The sequence below is a fragment of the Passer domesticus genome, chromosome 12 (assembly GCF_036417665.1).
Source record: "Passer domesticus isolate bPasDom1 chromosome 12, bPasDom1.hap1, whole genome shotgun sequence".
NCBI classification, from domain to species: Eukaryota; Metazoa; Chordata; class Aves; order Passeriformes; family Passeridae; genus Passer; species Passer domesticus.
The window spans coordinates 12,436,023-12,455,394 of record NC_087485.1 but is presented as its reverse complement, the minus strand read 5'-3'; the positions used below and the strand labels follow the sequence as shown (position 1 = coordinate 12,455,394).

The 19,372-nt window shown below is 40.3% G+C and overlaps 1 protein-coding gene and 1 long non-coding RNA gene across 12 annotated transcripts in view; one reads left to right on the top strand and one right to left on the bottom strand.

Moving 5' to 3' along the window:
- Positions 1-19,372, bottom strand: part of ZNF423 (zinc finger protein 423) — a 281,397-nt gene that overhangs the window by 68,230 nt on the left and 193,795 nt on the right. For all 11 annotated transcript variants that reach the window (XM_064386378.1, XM_064386384.1, XM_064386379.1 and 8 more), the window contains one exon: positions 18,132-18,216. In XM_064386378.1, the coding sequence (XP_064242448.1) occupies positions 18,132-18,216 (85 nt within the window). The remainder of the gene's footprint in view (positions 1-18,131; positions 18,217-19,372) is intronic.
- On the top strand, positions 14,471-16,406 carry LOC135279215 (uncharacterized). Its single transcript, XR_010346506.1, has 3 exons — positions 14,471-14,691; positions 15,693-15,749; positions 16,210-16,406. It is a non-coding gene; the product is annotated as an uncharacterized LOC135279215 (long non-coding RNA).

Below are 19,372 nucleotides of genomic sequence, written 5' to 3'. Positions count from 1 at the left end.
CTCATGAGCAAGGGGACTCCCTCCCCTTCCCTGAAATGCTCCCAATCTTTCCCTGAGGCCCTGTGCTGCTCACAGGCTGGAGAAGCCACCAGCAACGTCAGGCTGGTGAGGACAAGCCCAGACAAACCCTGCAATCACTGTGACCATGGCAGTGTCCTGCTTGCAGCTGGCAGGGCTCCCATTACACCCCAGCCTCCCCAAGAGCAGGATGGCAAAATGCAAAGCCAATGGCGGTAAAACAAAAAAAACACCCAACAGCAAGGAGGAAGGAGGTAACAGATTCATAATTTTTAGAATCATCCCAAACTTCCTCACAGACCAGTAAGGAGCCACAGATGCTTTTGTTCTTCATGCCCGTTTATTTTTATGCCAGAGGTTCATACTATATTTTCTGCTGGAAGAATATGATATTAAAAAGGGAAAATACTTCCATTACAGCATACCTTTGCCCAAGATTTTGTTACTGCCTGACTGACAGAAACCAGACAAAGAAATAAAACAAAAGTGGGGCAGGGGGAATGTTAAGCTTTCCATTTATTTAAAAATCTATATTATTTTATGATTCTGCTTTACTTTATGCTAAGGAAACTAACTCAAGACCTGATCAGGGTATCACTTTTCAAATGCCTAAATCCCTGTAAAGGTTTAGTGTCTGGCTGTGTGCATTTTGCTCAGTATTAACATGTTCAATGGAGTACTTTGATTTTTTTTTTTTTATCTAGACGCCAGAAGCTGGTGAATATATGCTTCATAGCTTCAGATAAACCTTTTGTTCTTCTGGGGCTGATCAGCTGGTGCGGCAGCGAGAGGGAGAGGAGGAAGGAAATTCACAGGGGCTCCACGGTTTCAAAAAGTCAAATTACCTCTGAGCCATGGCATTGCTGATAATTTAAATGAAAAAATATATATACAGGCTGCACCACACAACATCTCTACTGTTAGGACTTTTAATGAAGCCCCAGTTGTGATGACACTGAAGCAGGGAACGCTACGGTGGGATAATTACTTGGCTCCCTCGCAGCTGAGTTTCACAGATGCATTATTAACGGCACATTCCATGCCATAACGAGCACCGAATGTAGGTGGGATTCGCAAGCCCCGGCATCCGCCATTAGCAGGTTGGCGCAAACACAAATGAGTGTTTTCACAAAAGCATGCAAAGGTTGTGAAATTCCAATGAATTCTTTCACTGGAAAAAAGAGTTCAAGCTGCCATGACCGGATATGTCACCTCCCACGGCACGCTGCACGCCCGGCGAGGCACCATGGGAAATTACAGAATCAGAATGCATTGATTTTTCTGTAGAAAATACAGGCGGCAGCCCTGATGAAGAATTAAGGAGGAAATGTAATAACCTAATTCTCCTCCAACATCCTCACACGCACTCTTTCCAGCCCGGGCACCTGGCACCTCACTAGACAATTGCCAGGTGAAAGACACAGATAAAAATTCGCTATTGCTTCAGCACATGGTGGAATACTGGGCTGAGTGCACCAGCAGCTGCTTACACCAGGGCTGGACTTGGCCCACTTTGTCTGAATCTCATCAGCTTTAGGACACCACATTTCCAAGCAATACTTGTTTTATGCTACCACACATTCTACGTTTTTCTCCATGACATTCATCTCCTAAACATTCCTTAGATACAAACCCTTAACAGGTTTTCTCCACAGAATACTATTTACAGTATAAGAAATTATTAATATTTCCTCCTCAAACTATACTGCATATGGCTTGAAAACTCTGGAGAATACAGAAAGAATTTTCCCTCTCTTTCACATAACATGCACAGAAAATATGACATTAATGTCTTCCCTTCTTATGGGGCAAGTTCCCCAGCACTTGCCTCTGTTCCTGCCTCCTCAATGGCACACACAGTTAAGCCATTCCTCACTGCTGCACAGTAATGCTTATTTCCCTGTTTGCTGAAAAGCTTTGAACTAAATGCAGTCACAAAATTAGTGTCAGCCCTGCCTTGCCTGTTTGGTTTTTTTAAAGCTTCTATTTCAAGGTGACCTTTTTCCTACTTTGTGTGTCACCCCAAGTGTTGCTGCTCACATACTGAACCAACACTCTCCCAGTAATTAACACCAGCACTTAATGAAGTCCAGCTGCTGTGATGGCAAACTGAAGGGATGCCAACCTTTGTAAACTAGTACTTGGGCTACTCCAGTTACAGCTGCTTTAAAACCACAGCAATCAACTTCTCTTTGCCTACTTCTCAGAGATAATTCTTACCAAATAAGACAAGTGTTCGAGATTAAGCATTTAATAATAAAGCTTATCTCTGAACTAATATTTCAAGCTGGAAATGATATAAAGGGCTGGATCAACTTAAATGAACACTGCAAAATTAATAAAAATCCCAAGCAGCAAATGAAAATCTAAAATGAAGATTTGCAATGTTAAATACATAAACCTTTAAAAGCCCTAGAAGCACAGTTCCAAAGGGAAAATTGGAGACAGATTCTTCAGCAGTATCTGGTCCTCTGAACTCTTTTCCTGATCCAGTATGAGAGACACTAACAGCCAATGCTTTATTAAAATAATGCTCTCTGCCAGTGTTTCATTACATGCAGGGACATGGTAGGGATACTAGGTGAATGCTTTTGGAGACTGTTTGAAAGGGTCTGTGTTCTAACTCATACCACATGGATTTTCAAACCTTCCACAGTTTGCCTCTATGTGCTTCTTGCTCTATTCCTTAATCTACCTTGCTGAAAATATTTTCCATGCACAATTACCGCTAACATTGCACAATTTAAGCATGTATTTCCTTAACTTCTCTCCACAGCCAAAAAAAGGCAATTCAAAATTCCAAAAGGATTTTGGAATTTCCTCTCCTCTCATACCCTCATTTCTGCTTTATGTACCTATGTAGTACTCCCACTTCAGCTGAAAAGACACCCAGGTAGGGCTGGAGAGAGATCTGTGAGCTGAGCTTTCCCAGGGAGAGGAGTCCCAGCCTGCTGCCAGAGGTGGGCAAGCAGGAAGGGCCAGAGAAGGTGAGCTGGGCTGAACAACAAAGGGCAGAACCCTGGAAGATGTACTTATTTTTCAAAATGACTAACAGAGATAATGGCTTCTACTGTGATAAACAGTAAGTGGCATTTTAAAATGCATGTGGGAAGGGAACTGGCTAATTTACTTTCATTGGAACTAATTTACACATAGGTAATATGTATCAATTTACAAATATATTCAGCACCAGGAAATCAACAATTCTTCCAAGCAGGGGTTAATCCAAGGCTCAAGCCCTGCAGTTGGGCCAGTTTTTCCACAAGAGACCTACCACTGCAGGATTGGTATTAAAAGTACATCCTCGATTATCCTGGATGTCCATGCCCCTGAGAATATAACTTAAAAACAAAATCATTAGCTTACACAATAACATAGTCCTTGAAAAATAAAGAAATTCTTGTGTACAGAGCAATGCTGTCTTCCAAGCACAAATGCCTTTGTTTTCCTAAATGCTAGCTTTGGACCCTAGCAATGACTCAAAATGAGCTGCACTGAAATAATTGCATAACCTGGCAGCACTCTGCGATGTTTCAACAGTGCAGGGGCAGGAAGGTAGGAAAAACTAAAAGCCAAAAACCTTGGTGTAACTCGCAGAAAATATTGCACGTATTACACCATCTATTTTTCTTATAGTAGTTTTAATTTTAAATTATGCAGACTTCCACAGGGAAAGCCATTTTTAGTCTAAAAAGCTGTTGTGGTTCTACAAGGGCAAACCGTAGGAATGGGACATGATGGCTTTGCATGGCACATCAGTAACAAGGCTCACAAACCTCTCACATGCATTGGCCTCCTTCTAAGAGTCAACCATGAAAAAAAGTCTGTTTACAACAAAAGGCATCTGGTAACTATGATTATTCTCCCTTAAAACGGAACATTTTAGATTTCTTAGCTCCCTCTTTTGTTCAGTTTTAGTTCTTATGCTTGCTGTTTTCTGCTCTGCCCTGCTCTTTTTCTGTGCATGTTAGAACCCAGCATGACAAAAATCTTCGTAATCACCCCACTGATTTTTAAATCAGGTGAGTGTTATTAGTTTCACCAAGAAAGAAAGTTCATAGATTTTCTTTTATTCATTTTTCAAATCATTCCATGAGGCAGCTACCCTGTTTTTTCTGCAGTGATAAAGCTCACAACTTGCTAGCCTGGAAACTCAAGGGAATTGTCTACTTGAAAGTAGAGCCTGAACTGCTAAATATGGATTCATATCTGGATATTGAAACCATCCTGCTTCCCAAACACTGGCTGTTCAGATCCATCCATGCAGTCTTTACTCAGACTTCAGGTTGCTCTAACATGCTGCTGGTACTCAAATGCACACAGACATTGAGGTCTGTATCCACGAAATTAAAGGTATTTTCTCTTTTGTCCTGGAGGCCTCTTTTTAAGTTACTGCATGCCACCACACTGGAGCTAAGTAAAGGATGTACAATAACTTCTAAAGAAAAAAAACAAAAACCTTTTATTACATAACTGACAGGCAGAGGAACTGAAGTTTCTTATAGGATACTGTCCTCTGTTCAAGATTTTTAGACACCTCAAAATAAAGCTTCTTCTATATATTCATGAACAGAAGAATAGACATTTTAAGATCATGTCAATGGAAAGTATAATCTGTAGACCTTTCAGTACTGCTGAATTGCTGATTTCAGCACCCTAAGCCACAGCTGTATCTGCAGAGGTGTTTAGTCCCTGTGTAGCAGTGTGCAGGCTCCATGGGCAGGTGAGGAGCTTCATGAATTAGGTGTATGATAGATGAGGCAGCAGTCAGTCAGCATAAAGCAGTAGCTTTAAACCTGCCACAGGCAGTGCTTCAGAGATGTCACTGTCCCACACGGCTTTTAAAGAACAAGATTCAGGATTCTGGCACACTGAACTTTAAACCTGCTCCTCAAACAGGCACATTTTGCTTAGACAAGACATAGCCTTATTGTATAGCTCAGGAATGTAATAAAGGGGTTTTTTCCTGCAAAGTGGAAAATAAGTGGAAAAGTGTTTCCACTGTCTTTAGATTGTTGGCTTTCATGTTCTTCAGTAAGTTCTCCTCTGGACTGCCAAAAGTCCAGAGTGTCCCTGTTAGCAGAGTCAGCACAGACAAACCTGCAAGGGATGCTGCTGCTAACCCTGCATCTCCTCTCAGAGCATGGCAAGGGCTGGTGCTGCTTCTCTTGTGCTCACTTCCAGACAGGGAAATACTAATTGTCTTTTAAAAATCTCTATAGTATTTTGTCAATATTTTTTTATTACAGCAGAGCATGTATAAATATTTTATTGTAAACCAAGGGCCTAAAATAAACAGTTTAGTAAATAGTTATTACATTACAAGGAAAAACATCTGTGGAAACTGTTTTCCATGTAATTATTCTTGCTATTTTACATTAGCTCTCAATGTGAATTTCTTTGGCTCTAATGTTTCACTTGTTCTAAATCTTCCTCCTTGTTGCTATTATTAAAATCTTAAAAAGGTGCCAAATCTTAAATGAAGAAAAAAAAAAAAGATTCGCTAGAAATTATTCATATCACAGTGAGCCTCTACTAAACCTGGCAGGGGTGCAATATTTTCGGTGAAATTAACATAAAATATACAACTGCAAATTATCCAGGAAATAGCTATGTTCTTTACAGTGCACATTTACATTTGGTAAAAAATGTTCTACTTATCTGTCTAGCACAAAGCTCCAATCGCTTCCAAGGCAGTTTTAAAGGGATAGTGATAGCTCTGCACAGGGAGCACGGTCCTTGCAGCGGCTGTAACAAATAGCTGGGGGGCAAAGTGACCTTCAGTAATTACTAGAGGTAACAGCCAGCACTGGACATTCCTTGTTGTGAATACTAACCATCTAATTTTAGATATATTTCCCTTTTGGTACGCCGGATGAATTTCCTCTCTTAGGCCTAAGTCCTTTCTACTAAACACAAGAAAAACTGTAATACCATGTAAAATGCAAATTTTGCTGTAAATATTTTATAAAATTGTTGCATACATCCCAAAAGCTATAGGTCTTAATTGAGAGCAGGCTATTTTTCCAGTCAATATATGGAAATGGAAAATGCTAATTCATGTTTTTCTACTTATGAAAAACCCTGGAGAATGGCAAAACCACAAATGCACTCACTTTAATATTATAAATATAATTTGGCTCCCTCTTTGCAGTCCCTGATGTCCTGGCTTTTATCTCCCAATGGCTGCAGAGGAAGAATCAGAGAATCGCTTTTACATCCCCTGCGCAGGAAGTTCCCCCCGCGTGCTGCCAGCTTGGCAAAAGAGCAACAGCCTGAGCTCGCAAACGCAGCAAACAGGAACTGGAACAAGAAATTCCAGTGCTCCTGCACAGGAAACGAGCCTCACACGGCAGCAGACCTGCTCAGGGTGACTTGTGCACACCCAGCCCCGCTGGTCAGAGCTGTCACTGCTTGGGCCAGTGGCATGCTGGAGCAGGGCTGTCCCCCCACACTGTCCCCCAGCCCCTGGCTCTGCCTTGCATTTATCTGTCTCCCTTCAGAGCAGCCAGGGGCCTGGTTAACAAAGCCTGGAAACCATCTCTCACAAGTGGCACTGAATATGACTAAAAGTCATTTAGCCTGCTCCAGCATACGGTTACTTGTGCTTGCCTTTTTCATCCACTTTTCATTTCCTTGTCAAGGAAAAGACTGCTTTTTCCATCTTCTAGAAGAGAAATCATTAGGCTGTTAAAGTTAAAACTCTCCAAAGGTCACTGATGCTGGCTTTGAAGAGTGAAAATGATATAATTCCCCATTAGACTTTTAATCTCATGATTAGAGCTAAAGTTAACATGGCTGTTTCATTTTCTACCAGGCAAGAGTAAACTCATTTTTTCTTTCTCTACCAGAATACTTAATAGCATCCTATCTTGATGAGCAACATCTCCTAGTTAAACAGTACGAACAATGGAAATGCAAAACACTTTGGAGAGAGGTTTTGAATTTTTAAATGCTATTGATTAACCGTGAAAAGTCTTACTACATGCAGCACAGCAAAATCCACCCATGGAAATCCCTCATGAGGCAAAGAACCTGCTCTTGGTTGACAAGACTGCAGTCCTTGCTGGCACAGCAGGGAGACAAAGGGGAAGAATACTTTTATTCCCAGTTTGAGCTCTTACTCCTACATCCCTAGAACTGACCTCCTACAAATGGTTCTGAACCCAATAATGCGAGTGAGTGCGGGTGGGACCCAACATGAAAACCGCCCCCCTTTAGCCTCCTCAGGGGTATTTAGACTTGCAAAAACCTTGCAGGAGAGTCTGTGGGACAAGAATTTACAGGTGCACCCTGGTTTCAAAACCCAGTGTTCACTGTTATTACAGGCAGACACATGGAAAAAAATTCAATTTTCTTCATTCAAGACAAAGTCTGATAACCAGCTAGTAAAACTCAGACTATAATTTCTTATTCAGTGTTCCACATGAGATGCATTTTGCTGAATTTAACATGTTTTGCTGTTAATGGATTTCACAGTGTGTTGCCATTTTTATACAGCTGTCCAAATAAAATGTTGTGTACAATGATGTGCTTTTACTGTATTGCTAGCTTGCAAATGGCAGCTGATTCCCCAGTTTAAGCCTTAGGAAAATGGGAAAACTCTTTGACTAGGCCATTTAAAGGTCTCTGGAATTCTTTTCCTGGTAAGTCAGGTTCAAACAAGAACAAATATGCAAATTAGATATAATTGCACCTTGTACTTTTAAGATCTAGTATTTCCACTGGAAGGAGAAATCAAACCTTAATATTTTCACTTTTGTATTTTTCTTTGCTGAACTAAGTCAAAAGATATGTAAATTAAAAAGGCTTAGATTTTTTTTAAAAATAAATTGTCCATCTAGATTTTCAAATGCTACATAAAGTAAATTAAGCAAATAACATCTCATTATGTAAATTCCCCATCCCTTGGAAGGTCATCACTCAGGTTTACCACATTGTTGACTTCAGTTTCTGACACGTTAGAATTACTCTTCTAAGGAAATTCTCTCCATTGATGTTCTGGAAGTGAAGGCACAGCTACTACCAGTTTAAAAATATTTTAAAGGCACAGGGAAGGCTGCTTTTCTTTTTTTTTTTTCACCCATATCACAGATTTTTTTTTTTTTAATGGTGAATCAAAAGTTGCTTGGATCTTTTGGGGTTTTTTTTGTTTGTTTGTTTGTTGAAGAAAAGAGGGAATAAAAATGGAATTTCTTAACTAGAAAGTTAAACAAGGAGAAAAATGTCACTGGAATATTTTCTTCCCTTCAAATTTAGCTATCTATATCTGGCCCAGCTTGAATCAGTTACCTTTCATTGCATGAGGTTTCATCATTTAACTTTTGTTGCCAATATTTACTCCTGGATATAACTCACAGTCATGGGGTTTAAGAACTATTTGTCCATACCCCAATAATACACAGCTGATACACAATAGCTGATGTGTGCAAAACATAACAACAGAGAACATGCAGTGGTGCTAGTTGATGCTGATCCTTTAAAACACCCCAACACTATCTGCAGCAAAACCTAAAACCAAAGGCTCTGCCTAGCCTGAGCCATACTAAAAAACTTTCCTGTGAATATAGAACAGGAGAAAGTCATCGTAAAATCTAAATGTTTCTCAGTTACACACACAATGATCAAAAGATCTGGTAATTTTGAAGGCCCATGACTGTCCACAGGTGATGGACGATGTGCAGCTGAAGGCAGGATTAAATCCCAAGTAGGCTGTGACTGACTAAAGCAGTGATGTAAACACATCAGCAGGGTGTAGTTCCTACCTGGTGCCATCTTTTATAGTCTTCTCCACCAATTCAGGAGGTGCCAAAGAAGGAAACTCTGGACTAAACTGGATTTGGCACTTCCTACACAAAGCAGGAGGCAAAAAGGTTCAGGTCCTCCCCATGAGGTCCACACCTCATTCACCCCAGCAGGACAAATCACAAAACACAAAGCTGAGACTGTTGCCTCACACAGAATGCTGATGAGGCCACACTTCGAGTCCTGGGTCCAGTTTTGGGCCCCTCCATTCAATAAAGACTTTGAGGGGATGAAGTCTGTCCAGAGGAGGACAACAGAGCTGGTGAAGGACCTAGAGAGTCAGTCCAATGAGAAGCAGGGAGGGCTCAGCCTGGAGAAAAGGAGGCTCAGGGGGGACCTTCTTGGTCTCCAGAGCTCCCTGACAGGAGGGTGCAGCCAGGTGTCAGTTGGGGTTTGCTCCCAGGCAACAGCAACAGGAGAGGAGAAAATGGCCCAAAGCTGCACCAGGGGAGGCTGAACATCAGGAAGAATTTTTTCACTGGAAGGGTTGGTGAGCATTGGAACAGGCTGCCCAGGGAGGTGGTGGAGTCACAATCTCTGGAAATATTCAAGAAACTGGATGTGGCGCACAGTGCTCTGGTCTAGTTGACAAGGCAGTGCTTGGTTCAAAGGCTGGCCTCCATCTTGGAGGTCTTTTCCAATCTCAGTGATTTTATGACTCTATGAAATGGGTTAAAAAGACAGCTATGGAACTACAGTGAGGCGTTTTGGCCTACTATGGAGCTCTGTCTTAGAAAGATCATGGTAATCATACACGATATTTCTTTGGGTTTCTTCAGTTGTGGCACGACAAAGTATTTTTCACTTAAAAAAACATGATTTGCTACTTCTTTAGAGTTTGACATTACCACAGAGGAGTCTGACAGGGACAACCAGAAATCCCCTACCTCAAGCTTATTGTGCAATCATCGAAAAAAGAAATTTAATTTTTAAAATGGCACACAATGGATCTGAGAAGTCATAATATTCAATTAAAACACTTCTGAGTCTTAAAAAGGCACAAAGCTGTCAAAAGTTACTAATAAATTGAATGAAGTCTGTGACAAGGAAGCAGCACATCTGCAGAGACCAGTTGTGCACAGGCTTTATCTGTTCCAGGATTCTTGAAACAAAAAACAAAAGGTACAAGTGCTTAAAAAGTTTACATGGGTTTCCTTCATGGGATCAGTTGTAAGGAACCTGAGGGCAGCAAAGTTTTCCTCCACAAATTAAAAACCAAAAGATGCCAGTACCCCAAGCAAAGCATCCAGGGAGGCCTGTGTTTGATTTGACTTGCTTGCCAGCTATCAGAAAACAAATAATTTTTAAGGGTCATGTCAGTTGGTAACCTCTCATTCCAGGAGACCAGAAAAAAATCTTCCTCAAGGTTAAGGATGCTGTTGAGTTTAAACTATAATTAAAGGCAACAGTCCAACTGTCCAGCCTCACTCTGTTACTTCCCAAGGAACAGAAGGTACAAACCTGGACATATGAACTTTTAACATATGAACAAACCCTTTTTCTCTGATAACTAGAGCTAGGGCTCAGCATATGCACACCAGTACCCTTACTGATTCACCAGAGGGTTGTTCCACAATCAAAAGAAGAAAAATAAACACTTATCAATGCTCAAAAGTGCTCAGTATTGAACCTTATATTCAGAAATAGTACAATCCAGAACTTTATTAGCAGAAAAGCAATTTAACTATAGATTACTGATACTAAATACATTCTTCTCCCACTTTCCTATGACTGGAAACAGTCTGGAACCTTGTCTGGGTTCCCCCAAATAGGTAAAACGAGTATTTTACAACTCTGCCAAAGCTAATTCCTTGCTAACCCAAGTATGAGGTCTTTCCAGATTCATTAAACATTCATTACTTTGCTCTTTATTCACTTCTCATATATCATCTATTTTTCAGAAATCGACACCTACATTTTAAGGACAGAACAAATAGAGCCATTAGTCCCACAATTCACATGAGGAGAACAATGTCCTGAAAACGTGAAGTCTGAAGACTGCACTTAAAAATGGTGGTGGGTTTTTTCCTTCTTCCACCCCCAAGAAATATTCTGGGTTTTTCTCTTCAAAAGTAGGACACAGAGGGGTGCTGACCTCTCCACCACAAAGCAGAGTCATTTCACCATCTGCAGAGAGAACCCAAGCCCCATATGGTGAGGACTCGCTTTCTTTTTCAGACTCAAGATTAGCAAAAAGGGGCTAAGAAATTTGTTTGTGAACGTAGAAATGCCTGGCCATATGCATATAAAATATGTGCAAATAAGGCAGAAACTATCTCTGCAGACTTTTAAATACAAATATAAAACAGTTTTAAAGGTGAGTTAATAAAATGAAGACCAAGTTACATAGTCAGAAAAATTATTTCTACACAGGGTAAAGTTTACTGAAAATAGCATTTTTTGCTACAATGCCTAGCTGATGTTGAAAGGTTGGGACTAGACTGAGGTGCTTGTTAATGATAACTTTGAAGCAATATCACACTTAAAACTCAGACTGATTGCAGAAAAGGTGTTTTATCGACTGCTCCCTTTATGAATAAATATGAAACTACCAGGAAAATGTTTAAACAGGTGTAATCATCACTGCATATGAAAATTGAGTTTGGAGGCTGTAAGGAATCTTAACACAGTTAAGAAAGAATGAAAGCAATGTAACACTGCGATCATTGCCCATTATGCATGTATCATGCAAAACAGGAATGTTGGCATAGCAGCTATAAAAATGTCAGTGAAAACTGAACTACTATTACCAAGTTTTAAATGAAATGAAAAATGCAAAAGGAATATGTGAATGAATATATTAAGGGAAATGTTATTTCTTTCCTGATAAACAAGCAAACCAAAATACATTCTCATGGAATGGAGTAATTTGTGTGAACAAATATGCATAGGTAAGAATTGCAGGAGGCCACATATGCACAGGACAACTGTATAAAATTATTAAGATTTTGTATAATCAATTTTCCAGTATTAAAATGGAAGGAACAATAAAAACACAATGTTTTGAAGTTTCAAAGTAAGACACCTATTAAGTAATAGATTACATTAAGGCAAATTTTGGTTTTACTAAATAAAGGAAGCTGCTTCTGCTTGTTAGTAATGCCAACCTGGCTTTCAGTAGGATTACACTGATAAAAAGTGTTGGAAAACAAATATTTCTAGCCTTTAATATACTAATTACAATATTTAGTGATTTGAAAATGTGGTTAATGCTAAAACTAACGGATGCAAAAAAAAAAAAAAACCAAAACCAAAAAAAAAAAACACCCACAACAAAAACCCAGGGCTTAGAGTTGGGCAAAATAACAGCAGACCCTTACTGGCATGAGCAGATGCCTGAGCCAGCAGGACACGTGGAGGGACACACCCTGTACAGGTTCATCTCTAAAGGTAAGTGCTTTAGAGCACTTACACCTAACTCTTTTTTTTTTTTTAATTAGTTTTTCTCAAAAGACAGGTGCTGCAAAATGAAAGTCTAGTACACACTGTTCATTAAGGCAAGTCCACATAGAATTGGATATTGAAGCAAGTGCTGGGTAAATATAAGAAGGCTGTACCTTCAATTCTGCATTAAAAGAGCAATTACTTGGAATATGCTTTACAAACATCAAAGTTTAAAAAAAAATTTCTGAGTTCCTAATGTGTCCATAATTAATTCACACATTCAGCAGTTGAGTCCAGAAATATGTTCCTGTTGATAATTTGCAAGTAATGCTTCAAAAACAATCTGGCACATTTTTACTTGCCTTAATGCCTGAAAGCTATTACTAATACAGTGCTTTACAATGTCATCATCACTGCTACCACATACATGCCTTAACTAACAGAAGTCCTTAGGTCCAAAGAAATAGGAATTTTACAAGAATTAAAGCTGCGTGTCTTCCAATATTGACTACATTTATTTAATGTAAAGTAAAATATGTTTTATTATAAGAGAGATTCTGAAAAGCATCAGCTGTCCTCAGCTCAATGAGAATGAGGAACAAAGTGCTTCACAAGATCAGGCCTGAGTGTAAGAAATGCTTCACATCATCATCAGAGGATGCCCAGGGCTAACTTTCTTCATATATATAAAAGCCAGTTCTGCAAAAATGAACCTTACCTACATCCTTGTCACATACACAGGCACTCAGAATCTAATGTGAGAGGAAGGAGTTCAAGGCCATCCAAAATGACTCAGAATTTTTATTCATATAATATATAAATTAGCAATTTTTTTAAGATTGCAGTTTATGAACTTTATGTTTCATGATCAAAATGAAAAGACAAAACCGTTTCAATTTTTAAACACAAAACAAAAATATAACTGGGAATATATTGATTTATGCTTGATTTGAGTACGATCTCAACCTCTTCACCTCTGTACTGGTTTAATCTCAGTGACTGAGCTTGGTATCAACTGCTAATTCTTCCGAACATAAAATGAGTTTTCTAAATTGCTGCTTTTTAGAAAATTATTTCTGTAGTTACTATTGCAATTTGACCTTTTCCAAGCACCCAACTTTTTTATTTTAAAATATTACATTATTTTAAAATGTTAACAAAATAACAGACTTATAGTTAGCCACTGTTTTGTTTCAAGTACTTGTATGCATTTGAAAGAAATGTAACTGTGGATGGATGTTTTCCCTTCTCATTTGTGTTTAATTCCAGCAGAGTGTTTCCAGAACTTGAAACATGATCTCTAAGGGCAGGAAAGGTAATTAAGATCCTTGGAGTCCTACGCTACACACAATGTATGATACGCCATGGCTTGGGGCAGTACTCAGAAAACTCTCCCAAACGCGGTGTTTAACTTTGTCAGCCCCATCCCATCAAACAGGGAGGAATTTATCCAGGCTGCAGTTCAGGAACTGGACCACGGAACAATTTCACTGTGACTTCTGGAAGCTTTCCCTTCAGCATTCCCTCTGTCCCCGGCGGCTCCCAAAGCTCAGACAGGGCCTCATGTTCACATCACAAACACATCCAGCCTCGCCCCTCCTCCCCTGCTCCCCAGTGCTCATTCCCGCGCCCTGGCAGGGAGCACTGGCAATTCCACGGGGAAGGACAGGAGTGGCACTGGGGCAGGGCTCTGCTGAGCTCCGAGCACTGGGACTGAGCTCATGAGCCCACAAACGCTCACATTCCTTTGGAGCCGGAGGCAGGAGGAATGTTACAGCAATCCCAGCGTTAGAGCTCAAACCAGGAATCATTATTTTCCCTGTTCCAGTATTAACTGAGCTCCAGTTGAGCTTCCTGTGCACATTCGCCAGGAGACTTTCTTGGAAAATGGAGAAAGAAGAGTTGGGACAGTTGCTCATCTTCTTTGAACATTAAATGGAAAACATGCCCCATCTAACTGAGACAGAGAGAAGTACTGCTGTGTCCACTTCTCTTACCCAAAGAGCAGAGAACTCTGGCAGGGATGAAATGCACTTCCCCTCAATACAGGCAACCTGACCCACCCAGAGAACAAATCTGTGAAATTATGTGCCCCTGAAAAACATCAATTAGGGAACCCAGCTTGGCCGTGGGAAGAGCACACCTATAAAAACCCAACAGGAAACCCTGGGCCTAATCCTTACTTCCCTAGGCAGGCTCTGAGCGGATTTCCCTTGGCAGTGCAGGATGGAAGCAGCACTGCCCACACGGGGACCTGGCCCTGCCATGGAGGCTGAAGCTGCAGGCTCCCCGGCCTGGGCAGAGGCTGCAGTGACAGATTTGCACGCTGTGGCTGCTGCCATGGCTGCTCAGTGCCCCCCGTAGAGCCCAGGGCCCGCAGGCCCATCCTCCCCTCATCTAACAGAGACCGAACATCAGAGGCACAGCTCGGTGGGGAGAAAAGGGGGAGAAGCTTTAAACATTGCCAGGTCAGCACAACAGGAGGTAAGCAAGTACAGAGGCAGCAAGAACTGCTGAAAGTTTTTGATATAGTCCCAGGTGGACTCCCCAACGCCTGTAAATGTTTCAAAGGGGGATCCCCTTTCCGTGGGCATGGAAATGTTTCAAAGGAGCCCCAATCGGTGCAATGTTTCAAAGACCACTGCTCTCTAAAAATTCCAACCTGAACTACCCCCCCAGCTGAAAACCTTCCTGAACAGATCCCTTCCTGGCTAACCCCAGCTGAGGAGCTCTGTTGTGCCACACAGAGCCCTCCTGCAGGCCCCAGCATCAAGTGAAACAAAACATCTCCCGTTTCCCTCCTCTGGGGATGGATCCAGCCTGCTCCTTCCCTGGGGACCCCGTGAAGGACCCAATGTGCCTCTGTGTTTGTGCACAGGATATGAAGGGCTAGAGTGCAGCAGGGTAATTTTTCAAAGCAGTGTGTGGGAGTAGCACTGGAAATTCCCTTCATACTGCTTTGAAAAAAATAAACCCCCTACCTCCATGAATTATGAACAGGGCCTCCAGCTCCAGACTGGGAATCTGAGAAGTTGAAGAGGGAGGCACAGCCAACTTAACTGGATGCAGTTTTTAAGACCATGATGTCAGAAATAATTCAATTCTTTAACCAAATTACGGATGCTGCTACCTAAAAGGTATTGCTGCTACAGAGCAGGGATTCCTTCACTGACAGTCACTTGAGCAGAATAAAACTGTAAGCAAGTGCTTAAGATATCTCAACTATTGATTTTGTGTTTCTCAAAGTATGAGAAGAAAGTGCTGCTGAGTCTTGGATTATCAAAGCCAAGGGATTTTTTTACCTAAAAATTACATGTCAAGGCTAACTTCATTGTCTTGGCTCTCCTCAAATTCAAAAGAGAGATAAAAATCTCTCCCTGGAAATGCTTATCCTACTCAAACTCTTATCTTAGATTGGTATCAATCATTCATTTTCCCTGGACAGCATCTCAATGACTATATTAAACCAGACACCTTAATTTTAGACAGATACAAGTTCATTGAGATGAGGCCAGCCCTAAGCTCCTGAGGACAGTCTGAGGGTAAGTTCCTCCTGTCTCCCAAACACCTGTATGCTCACCCTGAGATCTCAGTGTCCCTCCAGCACAAACAAATCCTCATCTGTAGATTTTAAACTGACAGTGATGACATTAATAATTCCTGTGAACTACACCTGGGCTGCAGACACAGCTATATTAGCTTCTTTCTCTTGCTGTCCATCTGGCAAGACTTGGTCTAACACAGAGAAGGGAAACTCTCACACTCCTTACCAGTGATAAACCAGCCTAAGCAGTAAGGAGGCCTGTGCAAGTCTGTCCTAAAGCCTGAATAAGGGAACAAAGTGCTCAGGCTATGACCAAGGGGGACAGGAACAAGCACAGGAGGCAGTTAGTCTCTCTCCCTACTGTAACTGTCCCAGGACTATGTAAATTAACACCAAAAATCTGCACAGCATTTGTTGCTTAAGAAATGCTGACATCTAGCCTCTCTCTTTCCCTCCAGTATTCCCCAGTAAAGAACAAATACCAATGAGCAAGCTCACGGGAAACACCATATTTTGTGGGCAGTCGCATGTCCTGAAGGAAAGGGGACCCAGAAGTGTTGTGAACTGCCATGCCTGGAGTAAGAGGAAGTTTAGCTCCATATTAAAGGTTTCTACACTTTGCTCTTTCCTAAATTAAAAGCAGTGATGACCTTAACTTAGTGCACATACGTCAGCAAAGGCACATGAAGATATGACACCACAGTGGAATTATCACATATTTTCTTATCTTACCCTGGTATTTACAATGTTCTAGGTGTACAGAACTGGGCCCACTGCACTTTTGTACTGTATAGAATTCTTCCAAATATTAAAGTAACCGATGTACAGCTTCAAGGAAACAATGGGTACAGTTTTCACAAATAACAGCACCACAATTTTCACATCCTCCAATGCCTTCTACACCTGTTGTTTTCCAATGGTGCTAAGGACTTTGTAGGGTCATGTGTATAATTGTATATTATTCCATATGGGCATCTACATAAATAAACTTCACATATCAGTTACTGGAAAATGAAGAAATTACATTTTTCCAAAAGGAAAAAAAAAATATTTCCCCTCAAATCAAGTAGATCCTTAGCTAAGCATTTAATGACCTTTGTATTTAAAAATCATTTATTAGCTACTGGATCACAAATTAAGTTGAAACAAGTGCTAAGCTTGCTAAGGACTTCTTTCTCAAAATCTAGGAGGGAGCTACATGAAATCACCATGGTCCAATTAACAAGGATCTCACTCTTCAAGCTTGCAAACAAGAGATTACATTAACACCTGCTACAAAAGCAAACACTTTTAGATATCTTTATCTTAACCTGCTTGACATTAACTTAAAACTCCTGCCTGGCTCTTGGATGAAAATTATTGTGACTGATATGTATGTTTTTCATTTGGGGGTAGGGGTTTGAAGAGTGTGTCAGTCCACATTTCTCTCTCTCTGGTATTTATGCATAATCCACTTCAAAGCTAATAGGAGTTACATACCAGAATTGATGGGAGAATAATTTCTTAAATGTAAAATTGCTGAAGGAAAACCATTATGCTTATGGGAGATAAATGCTGCATAGGAATGTAGGAGACACAGAGAGCACTGTCAGGTTCTTGAGGGTCTCATCCAACACATGCCTACAGTGGCATGTATAAGTATCTTCTTGTGGTCTATGCACCAAAATAAACTGACCTCTTGGGCCGACAGATGTATTTATAACATCTGTCCATATAGGAAAAAACCTTTCTTTGTGTTCATCAGAGAAGCAATCACAGCTGCAGCAGAAGTACAACCCATCAGGTTACAACAATGCTTTTACTAACTCCTGCCACAGAACTGTCACAGAAGGCAGAAAGCACTGATTTTTAAAACACTTGTATGTCTGAAAAGCTGAACTCTCTGAAGTCCAGAATTGTTGGGGAAAGTAGAAAAAACCCACTGAAATAACTCTGTAAGTGTTTTGTTTTGACAAGGTTCCTCAGGAATTCACCACACTTAGCTGGGAAAATGCTAGCAGTTACATCTATTCAATGTCATGACATACAAAATTGAAACATAATTGCTCCTAAGTGGTTGACAACTGGCAAGTACTTTTTACACAGACAGAGAAAAATTTATGCTATCAAATGGAAGATACTGTCAAAAGTTTGATTTTAATATAAATGAAAATGCTACATGAGGACTCAGAAGGATAAGGAAAAAGCTCAGCAGTAACACTTTTATAACCACATATTTAAAAAGCTTTGAAGTGAAGAATCATTACATCAAAATCATTTTCCTTGAAAAATAAAAAAATAAATTACAGCATGAATATTAACAAGTTATTAGAATAGTGAATGTCAAAGAGTAGCAAAAAACAAGCAGCCAATGAGTGGCCTAGTGTAAAGAATGTCTTACCAATCATATGGTTAGCGACATGGATTTGTATCTCTCTCTCATTCTCAAAGGTCATCTGGCACTTGATGCATTGATAGGTCTTTTTCTGTTTAATAACCAAAAAGAGATTAGAGAAAACTGCACTGTAACATAAGGCAAGTGTCATCATGAATACAGCATGTTATAGGCTTCAAATTTCCTCCACTGAGGTTTTTTTGCCCATATATCCCCAGGCCAGGCTTTTCTGGGATTATAAACACAATCTCTAATTAACAACCTGCTTTAAGAGAAATTTTAATTTCAACTTTAAAAATTTCAAATTACACTACCTGACTGAGTACCTGAGCCACATGGAGTTTGCACCTGTCATTTAACCCATTGCAGTAAAATTCCCCCAGAGAGAAACAAAAGACAGAAAAGGAACTGTTCGCAGAGTAAGATCAACTTTCTCACAAAATTCCACCTTTCATTAAACTCAACCTAGAGCAGGCAGAGCACCTACAGTTACTTGGTGAAGGAAATAATGCATTTTGTACTGGTCTCTAATCAGAAAACTTCAAAAAACTGCATTACCACAAAGAACTGCTTCTTGGTACAATCTGTTTGTATTTTCTCCATCTCAAAGTCATACTGGGGAGGCCAAGCTGCAGAAGTCAGGAGACAGTGTGAAGAGGCAATTACATGAGCCATTTATTCAAATGGAAAATGGGGTTTGCACTCAGATTTACAGTGATGCATGTACTTGTGCAACGTGGCAGGAAAAAATCCAAGAAACCATTTGCAGAAATTAAAATGCATGTCGACAAGCTGGACATCCAACTCAGGGAAAAAAAAACCAAAAAAAAAAAAACCAAAAATCATGAAGGCTAAGCTTTTGTACACTTGCAAAAACTCTTATTTCCCAAAGCAGAAGTATGTATGGTGCTTTGGTTTGATGTACATGCTTATTTACTGCATATGAATATGCTATCTAAATAGACTTTTTTTTATGTGTAATTTAGAAAAATTGGACCTTTTGTGTCTATTTATTTCTGGAGAATAATTCCTACTGCAACAATTGCCACTAGGCACAAGCATGAGGTCTGCATCTAACAGGCAAAGCTGGTGGCAGCAGAACACAGGTGAAATCTCTGTGTGCTGGCCACAAGGGGTGAATGAGAACCCCAAACCAACAGCACAGAGAAGCCCAATTCAGTAAATGACAGCCTCTTAACTTGCTGAAGGAAAATATTTTTGAGGGTACTTTTTGTGTACGTTTAGAC